The 17,214-nt window shown below is 48.4% G+C and overlaps 1 protein-coding gene across 4 annotated transcripts in view; it reads right to left on the bottom strand.

Annotated features, from left to right (window-relative positions):
- VPS26A (VPS26, retromer complex component A) overlaps positions 1-17,214 on the bottom strand; it is a 131,168-nt gene that overhangs the window by 14,367 nt on the left and 99,587 nt on the right. For all 4 annotated transcript variants that reach the window (XM_033942282.1, XM_033942284.1, XM_033942281.1 and 1 more), the window contains one exon: positions 1,120-1,262. In XM_033942282.1, coding sequence (XP_033798173.1) covers positions 1,120-1,262 — 143 coding nt within the window. The remainder of the gene's footprint in view (positions 1-1,119; positions 1,263-17,214) is intronic.

The raw sequence follows: 17,214 nt of genomic DNA, 5'->3' as shown, positions 1-17,214 counted from the left end.
CTTCTAATTCTATCTCTACAGTAATGCATAGTTGAGGTAGCATTATATTGTTGGGATGCTTTGCAGTAGGGCCAGGGAATTTTGTGAAGACAGAGGAAAAGACGGATGGCACAAAATACAAGTAGGTCCTTGAGGAAAACCCGTTCCAGGATGTCAAATACCTAGTACTAAGGAGAAAATTTCTCTTTCAGCAGGATGACAATACTGAGCACAAAGCAAGAGACAGCAATGGAAGGGCTAGCATGAATGTCTGAGTAGCCCTGCCAATGTCTACATCTGAACCAAACAAAAAAAATCTGTAGTAAGCCTTGAAAAATTGAAGAACTTGAGCTATTCTGCCAAGAACGCACAGCAAGATGGTGCGACTTTAGATACATCCTAAATGACTTGTGGCCATTTACTTATTTTGTATTAATTTGGTTTTATACCCTGTCCTCCCAGAAGAGCTTAGAACAGATTACAAATTTATATACAAAATAAAGCGTATTTATACAAAGTGATGGCAAACATGGCGTGGCAGAACACTGTCTGACAAAGATGGTAAAACATAACAGACAAAACATGGTATGGTAAGACATAGTATGGTGAGCATAGAATGGCAAAACATAACATGGCAAACATAGTATTACAAAAGCATGGCTAACCTAGTATGACACGACAGTGACACGTAGCATGATAGAACATAGCACGGTAGACATGGAATGGCAAACAATGTGTAGCAGACACAGTATGAGAAATCACAGCATGGTAGACAGTATGGCAAATATAGTGTAGAAGATACGAAGTATAGTATAGTAAAGTGCGAGAGAAATGGTGATAGTATGTTAAAATGTGGCAAAACATTACATGACAAAACATGGCATGGTTAGAAATTTGGGCTCCTGTGAAACCACCATTACTGCTATGAAACAGATTCCATAAGGTATTGAATAGAGGCTGTGAAGACTTGTGCAATTGTGACTTTCAACATGAAAACCAATTAATAAAGTCTGTTGTGTGGATCCATGAAACAAGTTCTTACTTTAAAGTGAACTATATACGAAACAGCAGAATAAAAAATGTACAAGGACACTAGTACCTAAAATTCTAGACAAAGGTTTCACAATAGCAACTTTGTACCTGTTGTTTGAAGTACCGTCTGTCTTCTTCATCTACAAGAACCAAGTTTAAAAAGTATCTTACTGAAAATTTTTTGTTCACATCTCTCATTGTAGGAGTTGGATCATATCCCGCTAAGAATAATCGTATAGGAATGGATTCACCTTTAAGAAAAATAAAGCCTCAGTAGTTAAATCTAAGAAAGTGGTAAGTTCAAAAAATTATTATTCTTTAGTACACAAAGTAATAAGCCCATAAAGATCTGAAATTTATGTGGCATAGCATGAATTGAATGTTGTCCAATTCTTCTATCCAACCCATTCCATGTATGTACCTTTTATTATATGTGTAAATATGAACTACCGTATTTGCCGGCGTATAAGACGACTGGGCGTATAAGACGACCCCCCAACTTTTACAGTTAAAATATAGAGTTTGTTATATACTCGCCGTATAAGACTACCCCTTCTTCCGCACACCTTCTGCACAACAAATAAAACTTAAAAGAACATCAGAATTTATTTCAACAATTTTAATTAATTCACTAAAGCTGAATAGAACAATAAACTCATGCTATTTGTTTTCTAAACTGTTAACCAAACTGAAACTGTCAATGATAGAAGGAAGATAACACATAGAGGGAGAGAGCAAGTGCCGGGCAAGTCCCTAGCAAGTTTGCTGGCATGACAGTTTCCCTTTAAAAGCCTTCAAAAGCCTCCTGTTCGCCCCCGCAACTTCCTTAAGGGCTAGACTCCACACACGGCCGCATGTGCGAGAGACGTAGTAAAGAGAAAAGGGGTGGGGCCAGAGCGCCGCTGCTTCCCGCTGCGCAGGATGAAGGAGCTGGCACCCTTGTCACACTGATGTCCCGCCATGGCCCCGCTGATGTCCCGGCAGGTTTACTAGTACCGTAAGCACCGTAAGGAGGTAAGGAAGGAGATGTTAGGGCATGTAAAGTAGAGAGTTGCGCGGGGACAGAAATCCCACCTGTCCCCACCCGTCCCTGCCAAAGTCCCACCCGTCCCCACGAGGAATCCCACCCGTCCCCACCCGTCCCCGTGAGGAATCCCTCCGTCCCCACCCGTCCCCGCGAGGAATCCCCTCCATCCCCACCCGTCCCCGCGAGGAATCCCCTCCGTCCCCGCCCGTCCCTATAAACTTCAGAAATAGTTATTTCATTTAATTATGCTACTGAATTAAAGGCTCTGGTAGAAACCCATTTACAAATAAGCAAAAAGACTTTATTAATTTGAAAATATTAATTGGGAAGAATACATACTTTGTAAACGGGTTTCTACCAGAGCCTCTAATGTTTATAAATTTTTATCAACACAACTAATATACTACTTTATCCTGAAGCAAAAAAAAAAAAAAAAAGAAATAGAATTCTTTTCCTACCTTTGTTGCCTGGTTTCTGCTTTCCTCATGTTCTCATTCAATTCCTTCCATCCACTATCTCTCTTCCTTCTGCATCTTCCATTTGCTCTGTTACTGTGCCTCTCCCTTTCTTCCCCCTTCCAAATTGGTCTGGCACCCATCTTCTTCTCTCTGCTCCCCCCATAGTCTGGCATCTGTCTTCTTCCCTGCCAGCGTCTTCTCCCTACTCTCTCTTCCTCATTTCCTTTGTGTCCTTCTCCCCCCCATCTTCCCCATGTCCTTTCAGCGTCCTTCTCCACCCCTTTGTCTTCCCCATGTGCTTTCAGAGTCCTTCCCCCCCCCCCCGCCCTTCCCATGGCCTTTCAGCGTCCTTCTCCACCCCTTTGTATTCCCCCATGTGCTTTCGGCCTCCTTCTCCCTCCTCTGTCTTCAAGTGCTTTCAGAGTCCTTCCCCCCCCCTCCTGTCTTCACCATGGCCTTTCAGCGTCCTTCTCCCCCCCTCCTTCTCTACCGCCCCGGGTGCAGCACAGCCGGCCAGGTCCCCTTACTTTTGTGGCACTTCCCCGACCGACCGACAACAGCCCCGGTCCGACAAACCTCCCTGCCCTTAACCGCGAATCTAAATTACCTTCTTACAGCTGCTGTAAGAAGGTAATTTAGATTCGCGGCTACAGGGCAGGGAGGATTGTCGGACCGGGGCTGTTATTGGTCGGTCGGGGAAGTGCCACAAAAGTAAGGGAACCTGGCTGGCTGTGCTGCAACCGGGGCGGGCCGCCCCTCTCCCTTGGTAGCCACTGGAACCGCGAGGCTACTCTCCTTCTCCTTATCTGCCCTGCCTGCAGCACAGAGCCGAACGGAAGTCTTCCCGACGTCAGCGCTGACGTCGGAGGGAGGGAGGGCTTTGTTTAAGCCCTCCCTCCCCTCCGACGTCAGCGCTGACGTCAGGAAGACTTCCGTTCGGCTCTGTGCTGCAAGCAGAGAAGGTAGGGAGAAGAAGAGCCGCGTACATCCAGAAGACTGAGTACATCCAGCCCCGCAGGAGCCCCGCGACCCTCGGAGGCGTCCCCATGGGATCCCCGCGACCCTAGGGGGCGTCCCCACGGGATCCCCGCGACCCTAGGGGGCGTCCCCGTGCAGCTCTCTAATGTAAAGTAAGGGCATGTAAACAGTACCCGGCGTATAAGACGACCCCCGACTTTGGGGAGGATTTTAAGGTACTGAAAAGTCGTCTTATACGCCGGCAAATACGGTACATACAACTCTATTAGGTACATTAGGTAAGCAATGATGAGAGACTGCTGTCTCAGGGCAAACAAAGTTAGGCATTAACCATATACAGTATAAAATGGCTTACCAAGTTAAACTGTCAATACAGCTATAAAAGTTACAAAACTACTTCAATTTAGATGGCAAATTTGATGTCTGAAATCAACTTGTTCAACGCTTTGGCTGCAGAAATAGCTTTACAAACCATGAAAAAAATATTACACAGGTTCAGAGTTGGAAGCCATTTCAGTGTGGGAGTTTTTTTGGTTGTTTTTTTTTTTTTAAATATTTGTTGTATGCCAAGAGTAAATATTAACTAGCTACTGATGAAAACGGAAAAGATAATAATAACTTTATTCTTCTATACCGCCATAGTCGTGAGACTTCTAGGCGGTTCACGTTGAAGAGAGCTGAACAGTCAGCGAGTTACAAAATGCAGATAGTCAGAGAATTATAGTATGCAGAATCTTAAAAGGCAGCGAATTACAATATACAGATTGTTAAAAATTGTTAAAAAATTTCAGACTTATGCGCAGGAGTGGACATATTTGAAATAATAGAATTTGATTTAGTGTTTGGTGTAGATACTTTTTAGGTGATATTTCTGTCGAATAAGGCAGTTTTTATGACTTTTCTATAGGCATCATAGGTCAGTCTAGCTCCATTAATGTAGTTGTCTAACCAGTGCTGTTGTTTGTTTGCTTGGTACATAAAAGTTCTATCCAGAAAGGTTTTGTATTTACAGCCGGTAATGCTTGGGTATGCAAATAGATTGCAGTTTCTGGTTTGTCTTGTAGGGCTGTATAGTACGAAGTGAGGTAGCATGTAGGTAGGAGCTAGTCCCCAAACCAGCTTGAAACATATGCAAGAGAACTTGAATATTATTCGCTTCTCCATTGGCAGCCAGTGTAGCAGTCTGTAGTAGGGGCTAACATGGTTGCTTTTTTTCAATCCAAATATCAAGCGGACCGCTGTGTTCTGAACAATTCTAAGTTTCCTCACTGTTTTTTTGGGTATACCCATATAAACGATATTGCAATAGTCCAGTGTAGAAAGCACTAGCAATTGCACTAGTAATCTAAATGATAATGGGTCAAAGTAGTTTTTGTCAGGAAACATTTCTTTACCACTATGATATCCTGTGGCAGTAATCTTCTACACTGCCTAAACCATGCAATATATGAAAAAATTCATATGCCAACAAAATAGAGACTTCTATAAGCTACAAGGAGAAATTATGTCTTACCTGATATTTTTTTCCATTAGTCTTTCACACTATTCCAGAACTTGTAGGTAGTTATGCCTATCGACCAGAGATAGAAAACACTGAACTAAGCGAGGGTACTCTAAATCAGTGGTTCCCAACCCTGTCCTGGAGGACCACCAGCCAGTCAGGTTTTTAGGATAGCCTTAATGAATATGCATGGAGGAGATATGCATGCCTTTCACCTCCATTATATGCAAATCTCTCTCATGCATATTCATTAGGGTTATCCAAAAAACCTGACTGGCTGGTGGTCCTCTGGGAAAGGGTTGGGAAACACTGCTCTAAATGATTGAGATTATTTCAGTTTATCTTCTGGGAAAATGCTGAGGTTTAATTTCACCCAATTCCTTTACCAGGTAACTGAGGTTCTCATAAAAAATCCACTTACACCTAAAGGGCAGCTTAACCAGATGAGACTTGGAGCCAGTATCACATCCACAACTACCTACATGCAGTGATTGCCGAAGGAGTGTGTCATACATAGTGTTAGCTAGGAAGGTAAGACCAGCTTCCTAATCAGCCCCCAGATACTAGATAATCTTCGCCCTTCCTCTCCATCCTAGACCCTTGTCCGCCACACCTCTTGGGGGCTGTGAAAGGCACCTTTGTAGACTCCATTCTTCCACGAATTAACACCTCTCTACAAACAGGCTTAGTGATTGCAAACGAAGTCAGCAGTCATCAGACCAATCTTGAAAAAACCCACATTCGACACTAACTTGCACCGCAATTTTAGACCTTTCTCCAACCTACCCTTCATCTCCAAGATCCTGGAAAAAACAGTAATAACCAATTACACTCATCGACAAACAAGGAGCCCTAGCCACCTTCAAATCAGGATTCAGAAAATTCTACAGTATAGATCCCAAAGCATACTGCTCAACGATGCACTATCGAAACCAAAACCGATCAAATATGATGTTCCACAGGGGGCTCTGCTATCACCCCTATTATTCAATCTCTACATTGGACCTGTCCTAGACATAGCCCACAAATACAGATTCACTCCTTTGTGGATGACATCCAACTATATCTACTGCTAGGAGAAACCTACAACTCCAGGATCACGAAACTCCTAAACTGCCTCAGAAATCATAAAACTGGATTTCTGTGAAAAAAATTATAACTAAACGCCTTAAAACAGATCTCCTCTGGATCCGCAAAGAGCACTGCAACCGTATCCATCCCTCCCTGCAACAGGATTCGACCACCATAACTGCAAAGGACCAAGTATGCAGCCTTGGAATACTCCTTGACCCTAACCTATTGCTTTCCAACCATAACTCTCAGGTGGTATCGCCCTCATTCTACTACCTGTGACAACTCCGAAAAATAAGGATCTAATTTTCAGAGTCTGACTTCACCCAACTACTCCATGCCCATGTCCTCTCACACATGGACCACTGCAACGTGCTATTCATTGGACTCACAGCGAAGAACATAAAACATCTCCAGTGTGAACAAAATGTGGCAATCAGATTTCTCAAAAACTTCCATGCCCGTGCCCTTTCTCCCATGTTCTATCATCAGCTCACTGGCTGCCCGTAGCCAAACGCGTCTTCAATGCTATCACTTAAATTCTTGAACAACATGGCACCAGCTACATGACAACCAAGCTTCCTTTGTATGTGTCAAACAGGTCCCTCCACTTCCAGGATGAAATACGCCTCAAAATGCCCCCTGGTCGTGCCCTTCAACTACCAAACGACATTCCTATTCTCACTTCATCAAGCCACTGGAATCAATTGCCCCCACAGATCAGATCCCTTGAAGGACTCCTGAACGTTAGGAAAGCAATAAAAACATACCTCTTCTCCTAACTCCCTTGCCTACAGGGAATGGATTACAAAGAAATATATATTGGTAATAGATCTTCAGTATGTGTTGTGTTCAGATAAAAGCTTGTATTGAAAATTCTTGTACTGTAAGTATGGCAAATTTTTTTTTTCCCAAATAAGTTTTAATTAACATTTTAGAACAAGATGACACAATCAATAAACATTCAAAATAAAACAAAAAATTCATAATACAGAGAATACCCTCATTAAACCATGGTGTAACAAAATGGAACCAACCCCTGTGTGATTCTTACCGCCAGGTAAACACTAGAAAACCCATACAACAAAGACAGAGAAGAAAGCTAATATTCAAAAAATGCACAACTTTTCTATCAACTATGTTATCCTATAACCCACAAGGGAAAAAACAAAAATCCCACTCCCACCCAAAGCCAGTACTCCCTATATCTCCCAACCCCAACCCATCCACACCCTGCCTATTACAGAGCTACCCAGAGTGGTGAAAAGATGCCCACCAAGCTACATAGCTAGTTCAGATTTTCTGATAGGGTCCCATACGCATCCAACGCATCACCATCAATTTACACATCAGGTGCACATAATCCAACCTATTCAGGAGACATTGCCTGACCGGAAGCTTAGCAGTGCGCCAGCAATGAGCTAAGGCCAGCTATGCCACCGTGACAACAAATAGTGCCAGGTGATGCTCCTGTGGGTAATACCCCATTAAAGGAGCATTAAGCAAACAACATTCCATAAATATAGGACTGTAATATGGACAATTAACTGGCCCACCATATTCCAGTAAGCCTTAACCTTGGGGCATGTCCACCAGATATGCTGAAAAGACCACAATCTCACCAGCATACATTCTGGTGCTGAGCACAAAAAAGAGAAATTCGCTGTGGGGTCATATACCAGTGATAATACATTTTAAAACCATTTTCAGTTGAGGAAGCAGAAAGAGGAACTGAAAATAAACATCTATAGAGCCTACCCTACTCTGAGGGAACCATTACCCTTCCCACCTCCTGTTTCCACTGTTCTCTGTAGCAGTGTTTTTCAACCTTTTTTGGGCAAAGGCACACTTGTTTCATGAAAAAAATCACGAGGCACACCACCATTAGAAAATGTTAAAAAATTTAACTCTGTGCCTATATTGACTATATATAAAGTAATTCTCTTGAATAGGAATCAAATAAACACAAAGAAAGTATTTTATAATTACTTTATTATGAAATATTAAGTAAACAGAATAGTGAAAAATTATAAAATACTTTATTCAGTGCGAAACCTGGGCCTGTTTGGCTGAACACAAAGCTGATATTCTGGCTGGAATCGAAGAAAGACACACACGTAGCTCTTAGTCAACAGCCGTTCCCTTCACCGCCCCGTCACCGCCACTGCCATCCCATTCACCGCCCCGTCACCGTCCCCGCTGCATCCATATAAGCCTTAGTACTGTAATATTTAGCTTATTCCTTTCTTATAAATCAAAGTTCCTGCTGCTGAACTAGAGAAAGAGATGCTCAGCTGGCAGGGCTTTGTTTATAAATTTTTATCAACACAACTAAGGAGAAATTAGGTTCTTACCTGCTAATTTACTTTCTTTTAGCTTCTCCAGACCAGTAGAGGTTAACTTTACGAATGGGTATATATCTAATCATGACCAGCAGGTGGAGACTGAAAACAAAACTTTGGGACAGTATATACTATCCTCCCTTCTCTATTTCCCTCAGTCTGCCGAATAGCCAAGCAGAACCAAGAACTGGAAAACAGGAAGAAAACAATACTCCGAACAGGAGTAACAAATAACATACCCAAATGCTGTTGGAAAATGCAGAGGAGAAATACCCGAAGGAAAATGTCCCCACAGCTCGCCAGCTAAGCCAGCCGAGCCACAGCCGCTGTTCTTTAATTCTCCCCGGCCCTAGAAAAATACTAGAACCCGCAGCAAAAAACAAAAAACTGCCCGCGAAAACAGCCCCAACAACAACAACAACAACAGACAGGGTGGGGACCTCTACTGGTCTGGAGAAGCTAAAAGAAAGTAAATTAGCAGGTAAGAACCTAATTTCTCCTTCTTTAGCACTCTCCAGACCAGTAGAGGTTAACTTTACGAATGGGACGTACCAAAGCAGTCCCTCTCACGGGCGGGACCCCCGAAGGGCCGATACCAGAACACGCTCACCGAACACCGCGTCCCGACGCGCCTGAACATCTACCCGATAATGTCTAACAAAAGAATACAAGGAGGACCAAACCGCAGCCTTACAAATATCCACCGGAGGCACGAGCGACGACTCAGCCCAAGAAGCCGCCTGACCCCGAGTGGAATGAGCCTTGAGAAACTCCGGAACAGGCTGCTGTTTCAGAAGATAAGCGGAAGCAATCGTCTCCTTGATCCAGCGCGCAATAGTAGCCTTAGAAGCGCCAGCTCCCCGACGAGGACCAGCCAGGAGGACAAAGAGATGATCGGACTTCCGGAATTCCTGGGTCCGCTGCACATCAGAGCGAAGGACCCGACCGACATCCAACTTGCGCAGCTGCCGTTGCTCAGAAGAGCCCTCCCGACCACCCAAGACCGGGAGAACCACCGATTGATTGACATGAAAAGGAGAAACAACCTTCGGCAGAAAGGAAGGAACAGGCCGCAAGACGACCCGCTCCCTAGACAACTCCAAGAAGGGAGCCCTACAAGAGAAAGCCTGCAGCTCAGAAATACGCCTAGCAGAAGTAATGGCCACCAAAAAGACCGCCTTCAAAGTAAGGTCCTTCAAAGAACAGTCGTCCAAGGGCTCGAAAGGCGGGCGCACCAAAACAGAGAGAACCAGATTAAGATCCCAAGAGGGAACCGAGGGCCGTAGGGGAGGCCTAAGCAACTTGGCCGCCCGCAGAAACCGAATCACATCAGGAAGAGCCGATAAACGCTGACCTGACACCAACCCTCGAAAGGTCGACAGGGCCGCAAGATGAACCCGGAGAGAAGACCAAGCCAGGCCTCTATCCAGGCCATCCTGCAAGAACTCTAGAATGTTAGGCAGAGAAGCGCGAAAAGAGGTCACTCCCCGCGCCCGACACCATTCCTCAAAGAGACGCCAAACCCGCACATAAGCCCGAGAGGTAGAAAGCCTCCGGGACCCCAACAGTGTAGCGATCACCTTGTCTGAATATCCCTTCTTGCTAAGGCGACCCCTTTCAAGAGCCACGCCGTAAGACAGAAGAGAGACGGGTCGAACAAGGGAATGGGACCCTGCATCAGAAGGTCGTCCGAGAGAGGCAGAGGAAGAGGAACCGCCACCAGGTGCCTCACCAGATCCGCATACCACGGACGTCGAGGCCAATCCGGAGCCACCAGCACCACCAAACCCGGATGGTGAACAATGCGAAGAAGCACTCTGCCCACCAGCGGCCAAGGAGGGAACACATACAACAGCCCCTCCGTTGGCCACGGCTGGACCAGAGCATCCAGACCCTCGGCCAGCCCTTCCCTGCGACGACTGAAGAAGCGGGGCACTTTGGCGTTGCCACTCGTGGCCATCAGGTCCATCAGGGGCTGCCCCCAATCTTGCACTATCAACCGAAACGCTCCGGCGCCGAGAAACCACTCTCCTGGATCCAGGAAGTGACGACTGAGGAAGTCTGCCTGAACATTTTCTACCCCGGCTATATGAGAAGCCGAGAGGTCCAGAAGATGGGACTCCGCCCAAACCATGAGCCGAGCCGCCTCCTGCGCCACAGGAGTGCTCTTGGTGCCCCCCTGACGATTGACATAAGCCACCGCCGTGGCATTGTCCGACAGGACTCTGACCGACTTGCCCAGCAAAAGGGAGTGGAAAGCTAACAGCGCCAGCCTGACCGCTCTGGTCTCCAACTCGTTGATCGACCAGGAGGCCTCCTCCGCGGACCAGGTGCCCCGAGCTGAGTGGCCCATAAACTGAGCCCCCCAACCGAGGAGACTCGCATCCGTAAGGAGCACCGTCCACTGCGGGAGATCCAGACCCACCCCCTGAACCAGGTGAGGGGTCCGGAGCCACCAGCGCAGACTGCAGCGCGCCAAGCCTCGCAGGGGAACCGGAACATCCAAATCTTGCCTCCGGGGAGACCACCTCCGGAGCAGAGCATACTGAAGAGGACGCATGTGGGCCCGCGCCCACCTCACCACGTCCAGGGACGCCGCCATTGACCCCAGGACTTGGAGGAAATCTCGCGCCCGAGGACCCCGGGACGCCAAAAGCAGGCGAATCTGAGATTGCAATTTGCTCACCCGGGCCTCTGGAAGGAAGACCTTCCCCAAGGAGATGTCGAACATAACCCCAAGGCACTCCAGACGCTGAGCCGGGACCAACCGACTCTTGGAAAGGTTGACCACCCAGCCCAGCGACCGGAGAAACTCCACCACCCGAGCCGTAACCCGGGAGCTCTCCTGCAACGACTTTGCCCGAATCAACCAGTCGTCCAGGTAGGGGTGAACCAGGATGCCCACCAACCGCAAGGCTGCCGCGACGACCACCATTACCGTGGTGAACGTCCGAGGAGCCGTGGCCAGACCAAAGGGAAGCGCACCGAACTGAAAGTGCCGCCCCAAGATCGCAAAGCGAAGGAAGTGCTGATGAGAGGCCCGAATTGGAACCTGCAAGTAGGCCTCCGTCAGATCGAGAGACGTAAGAAACTCCCCCGGCTGAACCGCCAGAATGACCGACCGCAGCGTTTCCATGCGGAAAGACGGAATCTTGAGAGCTCTGTTGACCCCTTTCAAATCCAGGATGGGCCGAAAGGTCCCCTCCTTTATGGCCACCACAAAGTAAATGGAGTACCTGTCGGTGCCCCACTCCGTAGGGGACACCGGCACCACTGCCTCGAGATCTAGCAAACGCTGAAGGGTCTGACGAAAAGCCTGCGTCTTCCATGGAGTCTGACATGGAGAAGCGAGGAAAATGTCCGGCAGAGAGCGGGTAAACTCCAGAGCGTAACCGTCCCGCACCACCTCAAGGACCCACTGATCGGACGCGATCTCGGCCCATTTGGGGAAAAATTTGCGCAGCCGGGCCCCCACCGGAACCAAAGGGGGCGCCGGCAAGGAGTCATTGCGCAGGACGGGAAGCGGGGGAACCGGCGGAGGGATTCCCTGCCCCCCGACGGGCCCCCCGAAAGGGCTGCATGCGCTGGAAGAACCGACCCCGGGAAAAACCCTGAGCCGGGAAAGAAGCAGCCCCACGCCCCGGGCGATACTTGCGAAATTCCCGCAAACGCCCCCGGGCAGCCCCACACCTAGACGCAGGGCGGGCACGGTCCTCAGGCAGACGGGGCACCTTCGAGTCCGTCAGAGTCTGAATCAACTCATCTAAATTCCTCTCCAAACAAAAAGACCCCCTAAAGGGAACTTTAGTAAACTTAGCTTTGGACGCAGAATCCGCCGCCCAAGCGCGCAGCCACAAAATACGCCGCGCGGCCATGCCATAGACTTAGCCGAAATCCGCACCAAGTCATAAAGAGCATCTGAGAGGAACGAGGCAGCCATCGCAATCTTCGCTACCTCCTGATCCACTAGAGACCAGTCATCAGACTCCCGATCCAGGACACGCTCAGCCCACCGAAACACGGCGCGAGCGACTAGCTCCCCACAAACAGCCGCCTGGACCCCAAAGGCAGAGACATCAAAATCATACTTAAGAAGAGTCTCTAACGCACGCGCCTCCGAGACCCTAAGAGCAGAACCGTCCATAACAGGCACGGTATGCCGCTTAGGAAGTGCCGAGACCACCGCGTTCCCATTGGCGAAATTAAGGTAGCCCTACCTCCCTCCGGGACGGGATACCCAAGAGCCAAGGCGCACACCAAACGAAACTGCGCCCATAGGCCACTGCGCCAACACAAAATCCCGCAAATCCTGACGCACAGGAAAAGAGCGGGAACCAGGACAGACCCCCTGAAGCAGAGGGGCCCCCATACGCGGGGTCTCCGGCGGCGCCACTGCAAAAATGCAGCACCAAGGAGACCTGCTACACAGGTCTAAAAACTCATCCCTCTGAATAAAAAAGCGCACCACGGACGCATCTGCTCTGGAAGACGGGAAACCCGCCGCCCCGCTGCCAACAGGCGTCCCCTCTAGAGGATCCTGGAAGCCCGCCAAAGCAGCCAGGTCCTCAACCAGGCCAACACGCTCCTCCGCCCACCAATTCGCAATCCAAGCCCCCCCGCGGGCGCTTGGATGAGGGAGGAGGAAGAGGGGACGCCAAACGAAAAGAGGGAGGCAAAGCCATAGGGGGCGCGGAGGGAAACCCCCCCCCGAAACCCCCCAGGCGCACGTGGGACCCCCAAAAGTCCGCACAAAGAAAGAAAATAAATTGGGGGCAAAAAACCCCTGGGGGTCCCCAGGGACTCCCTGCCCCAGCAGGGGTCCATGCTGAAACCTGCCCCTGTGTTCGCCATACAGGGGGAAGGTCACCTGAGGTTGCAGACAAAATGGAGGGGCCAGACAAAGAAAATGGCGAAGTTCCCGCCAAAAATGCTCCCTCCATGGCCTGTAGCGGCTGAGAAGACTGAACAGTCCCAGCCGCTAAGACAGGCAAGTCGGCATCAGCTGTCAAAAAATCAGCTGAGAGGGAATCCTTCGGGGAATCCCTCCGTGGGCGGTTGTGGAAGACCGGGCTTCCCCACTGCTCCAAGCCGACTCGCGAGGCACCATCGGCGGGGAGCTCTGGGCGCCTGCAGCCGCTGCCGACGGAGCTCCACCACCTCACCGACCCAAACCGCCGAGTTCAGGCCGGCCGCGAGTGCCTCGCGGCTGGACTAAAATTGTGGCCTACTCCCCCGGAGAAGGGCACAATTGCTCCAGACGCGACCTAGCTATAAAAAAGTGCTGGTTACATGAAAAAATACAGTAAAATACAGTTTTCTTAAAGGGAAACAACCCTTCAGACCAGCACTACCTCAGGATTTTTTTTTTTTTTTACAGAACAGACTCCACAGGCTCTCGAAGCAATATGCCTTGCTTGACTTAGGGGGCAAGGCTTACTGCTGAGGCTCCTCTAAAAAAATGTGGGGAGGTGGAGGAAGTGGGGGGAGGGACCCCGCTCGTGACCCGCCGGGTTTGACACCCCCGAGGTCGGACGGACCCCCAAACAGGGCCCGACCAAGCTCCGTCCGGCCAAAAACAGGGACAATAAACCCCTAAACAAATTCCAACAGCCCTACCAAGAGAGATGGGTACAGATCACTCAACACCTGCTGGAGACTGAAAGAAGACTGAGGGAAATAGAGAAGGGAGGATAGTATATACTGTCCCAAAGTTTTGTTTTCAGTCTCCACCTGCTGGTCATGATTAGATATATACCCATTCGTAAAGTTAACCTCTACTGGTCTGGAGAGTGCTAAAGAATATACTATTTTATCCTAAAGCAAAAAATAAATAAATATAATTTTTTTTTCTACCTTTGTTGTCTGGTTTCTGCTTTCCACATCTTCTCATTCAATTCCTTCCATCCACTGTATGTCTTCTCTCTACGTCTTCCATTTGCTGTTACTGTGCCTCTCCCTTCACCCCCCCCAATTGGTCTAGCACCCATCTTCTTCCCTCTGCTCCCCCATAGTCTGGCATCTGTCTTCTTCCCACTCTGTCTTCCACATTTCCCTTCGAGGTCTGTTCCTCTCCACCCTCCTTCAATGTCTGTCCTATTCCTTTCCACCACCACCCTTCCCTCCCTCCTTTACCATCTGTTCCTTTCTACTACCCTTCAGCTCCTCTCACGTGGCTTATCTATCTACCTTCCTCCCTCTTATTTTCATGACACGTTACAATGTAATTTGTGCAAGCCACTGGAGCCTGCAAGCTCGGTCCCTGTCCCATCCCCACAAACCATCTCGCTTCTGTGCTCCTATTTTCTCCATTTCTAATATCTCCCCTATGTATCTGTCATTGCCCCCCCCCCTGTGTCCATATACCATCCCCATGGCATGTCCCCTTTATGTCTCTGTCCCTATGCCCCATGCACATAATTTCCCCTCTTTCTGTTACCTTCCTGTGTCCAGATTTCCCCTTCCTCTTCCATACCAGTGTGTCTCTTCTTTTCAACCCCATCTAGCTTTTTTCCCTCTTTCTCCCCCCCCCCTGCTTCTAGCATCTGGCTCACCTGCCTGTCCTTCCCTTTCTTTCCTGCTATGGGTTTTTCTTTCCGTCTTCATCCCCTTGGCCCAGAATCCTTTTCCCTTTCACTCCCTCCTTCCAATTTGAGCCGGGAACACGAGCGATCGCACGGTCCCCGCAGCCACCACTCGCCTGCCCAATCGATCTTACTGTTTAGCCAGCTCTCTCCCTTCGCCTCACCTTAGTTTGTAGGTTTTGTTTTTCGGCGACATGCACGCTTTCCCAAAGAGCCGCGCATGCGCGGCTGCTCAGTGTTCAATCTTCTGCTCTGCTGCAACTTCCTGTTTCCGGTTGCGTCAGAGCAGAAGATCGAAACTGAACAGCAGCGGGGACCGGGGGAGTCTCATGGGAGCGCGTGCGGGACCCGGCCTGAGGCCTAATCAGTGTCTGCACCGTACGGCACACCAGGCAACATCTCACGGCACACTAGTGTGCCGCGGAACAGCGGTTGAAAAACACTGCTCTATAGGGATCAATAGGAGCTTCCCGTAACAACAAAGCCCGATATAAACGGGATATCCCTCCCCACCCAGTACCCTTCCAGAGAGCCACTTCCAACCTAGTATACCCCAGGACCAGGTCTTAATAGGCCTGTTTCCGTAAGAAGAGTCGCATCTGCGCATAAGGTAACATATCAGAGTGCAAGAGGCCATATTCATCCTGCAGAATTTCAAAGGGAACAATGTCCCCATCAGACAAACCTGTCCAACCGTCCGCAAGCCTGCCTGTACCCATTGAAACCGAATAGGATCTTCCCCTCCCGGTGGAAAATTCAGCAACAAACTAATAGGGGTCTGAACAAAATATCTATGTTCTGGAAACCTCCACAAGCCATACCAGGCTAAAAGAATCGCCTTTAAAAAGGGATTACATATGGTAAGAGAGGAGCGTACTATTGAAATGGGAGCCCATGATAACCTCCACAAAGAAATATCTGGCAGAAAAGCTTGCTCCAAGTACATCCAGGGGCAGTCCGCATATCCAATCCAAGCTGCCGCTTCTTGCAACAATGCCACTTGCTGATAAGAGGAAAAAATTAGGTACACCCATCCCTCCCCTCTGTTTAACCTGACACAACAAGGCTCTCCGCATCCTGGGGGGCTTACGCCGCCAAATATAAGCAAAAACCTTTCTATTAAAGTATGAAAAAATACTCCCGGAATAGTAATCGGTAAGGCCATAAAAATTTTGAGCAACTTATAAAGTAACATCATTTTAACATGTGCCACTCGGCCAAGCCACCCTATAGGCATTCCCTCCCATTGATCCAACTCCTGAACACCCGACACTGAAGAACTGGGAAGTTAGCCTCATATAATGCAGCAGGACTCGCAGTCAACTGGATACCCAAATACTTAATTGATTTACATGCCCAATGAAAAGGGAAACACGATTGTAAATGAAAGACCTGTTGCGACGGACGAGTCAAGTTTAAAATTTCAGATTTGTCCATATTGACCCAAAACACTTGGCTACAGATCTCCAATTCCTGCAGCAAAGGCGGTAGAGAGACCTCTGGGTCATGGAGAAACAACAGGACATCATCCGCAAATAGTAAAATCTTATAGGACTTATCTCGCACTGCCAACCTTCGAATGGATCCCTGCTGCTGAATGGAACACACAAAAGGTTCCAAGGCTATCGCGAACAAAAGGGGTAAAAGGGGACACCCCTGCCTAGTTCCCCAATACAACAAATGTATCCAAGAAAGAAACTTTTAATCAAATCCCAGTTTAAGCAGGACCTCAAACAAAAAAATCCCAGTTGACCAGATCAAAGGCCTTTTCAGCATCTAGAGGAAGAACTAGCGCAGGGATCTTTTGCTGTTGCACATACCAGGTTATGTATAAAGTAGTCTTAATATTATCAAAAGCTTGATGCTGGCAAATAAAGCCTGCCTGATCCACATGAATCACCTGGGGCAAAACTTGTTGCAATCTAGAAGCCAAACTCTTGGTGAAAATTTTATAGTCTGTGTTTAGGAGGGCGACTGGCCGATAGGAACCACACGAGATACTACTCTTGCCTGGTTTTAACAATAAAGTCACTGCTGCGAGCCGCCAAGACTGGCAACAATGCCTCCTCTCCTAAAGCATTAAATATTCGAACCAAGAGAGGTGCCAGAATCCCCTGAAAGCGTTTGTAAAAAGCATTAATGCAACCATCTAGCCCCGACGATTTACCAGCTGGGAGGGCCTCAATTGCCTCTTGCACCTCTTCCAGTGTTATCAGCAGAGACATTTGGGCCGCCTCACCAACAG

The sequence above is a fragment of the Geotrypetes seraphini genome, chromosome 4 (assembly GCF_902459505.1).
Source record: "Geotrypetes seraphini chromosome 4, aGeoSer1.1, whole genome shotgun sequence".
NCBI lineage: Eukaryota > Metazoa > Chordata > Amphibia > Gymnophiona > Dermophiidae > Geotrypetes > Geotrypetes seraphini.
This window is presented reverse-complemented; position numbering and strand designations above follow the sequence as displayed.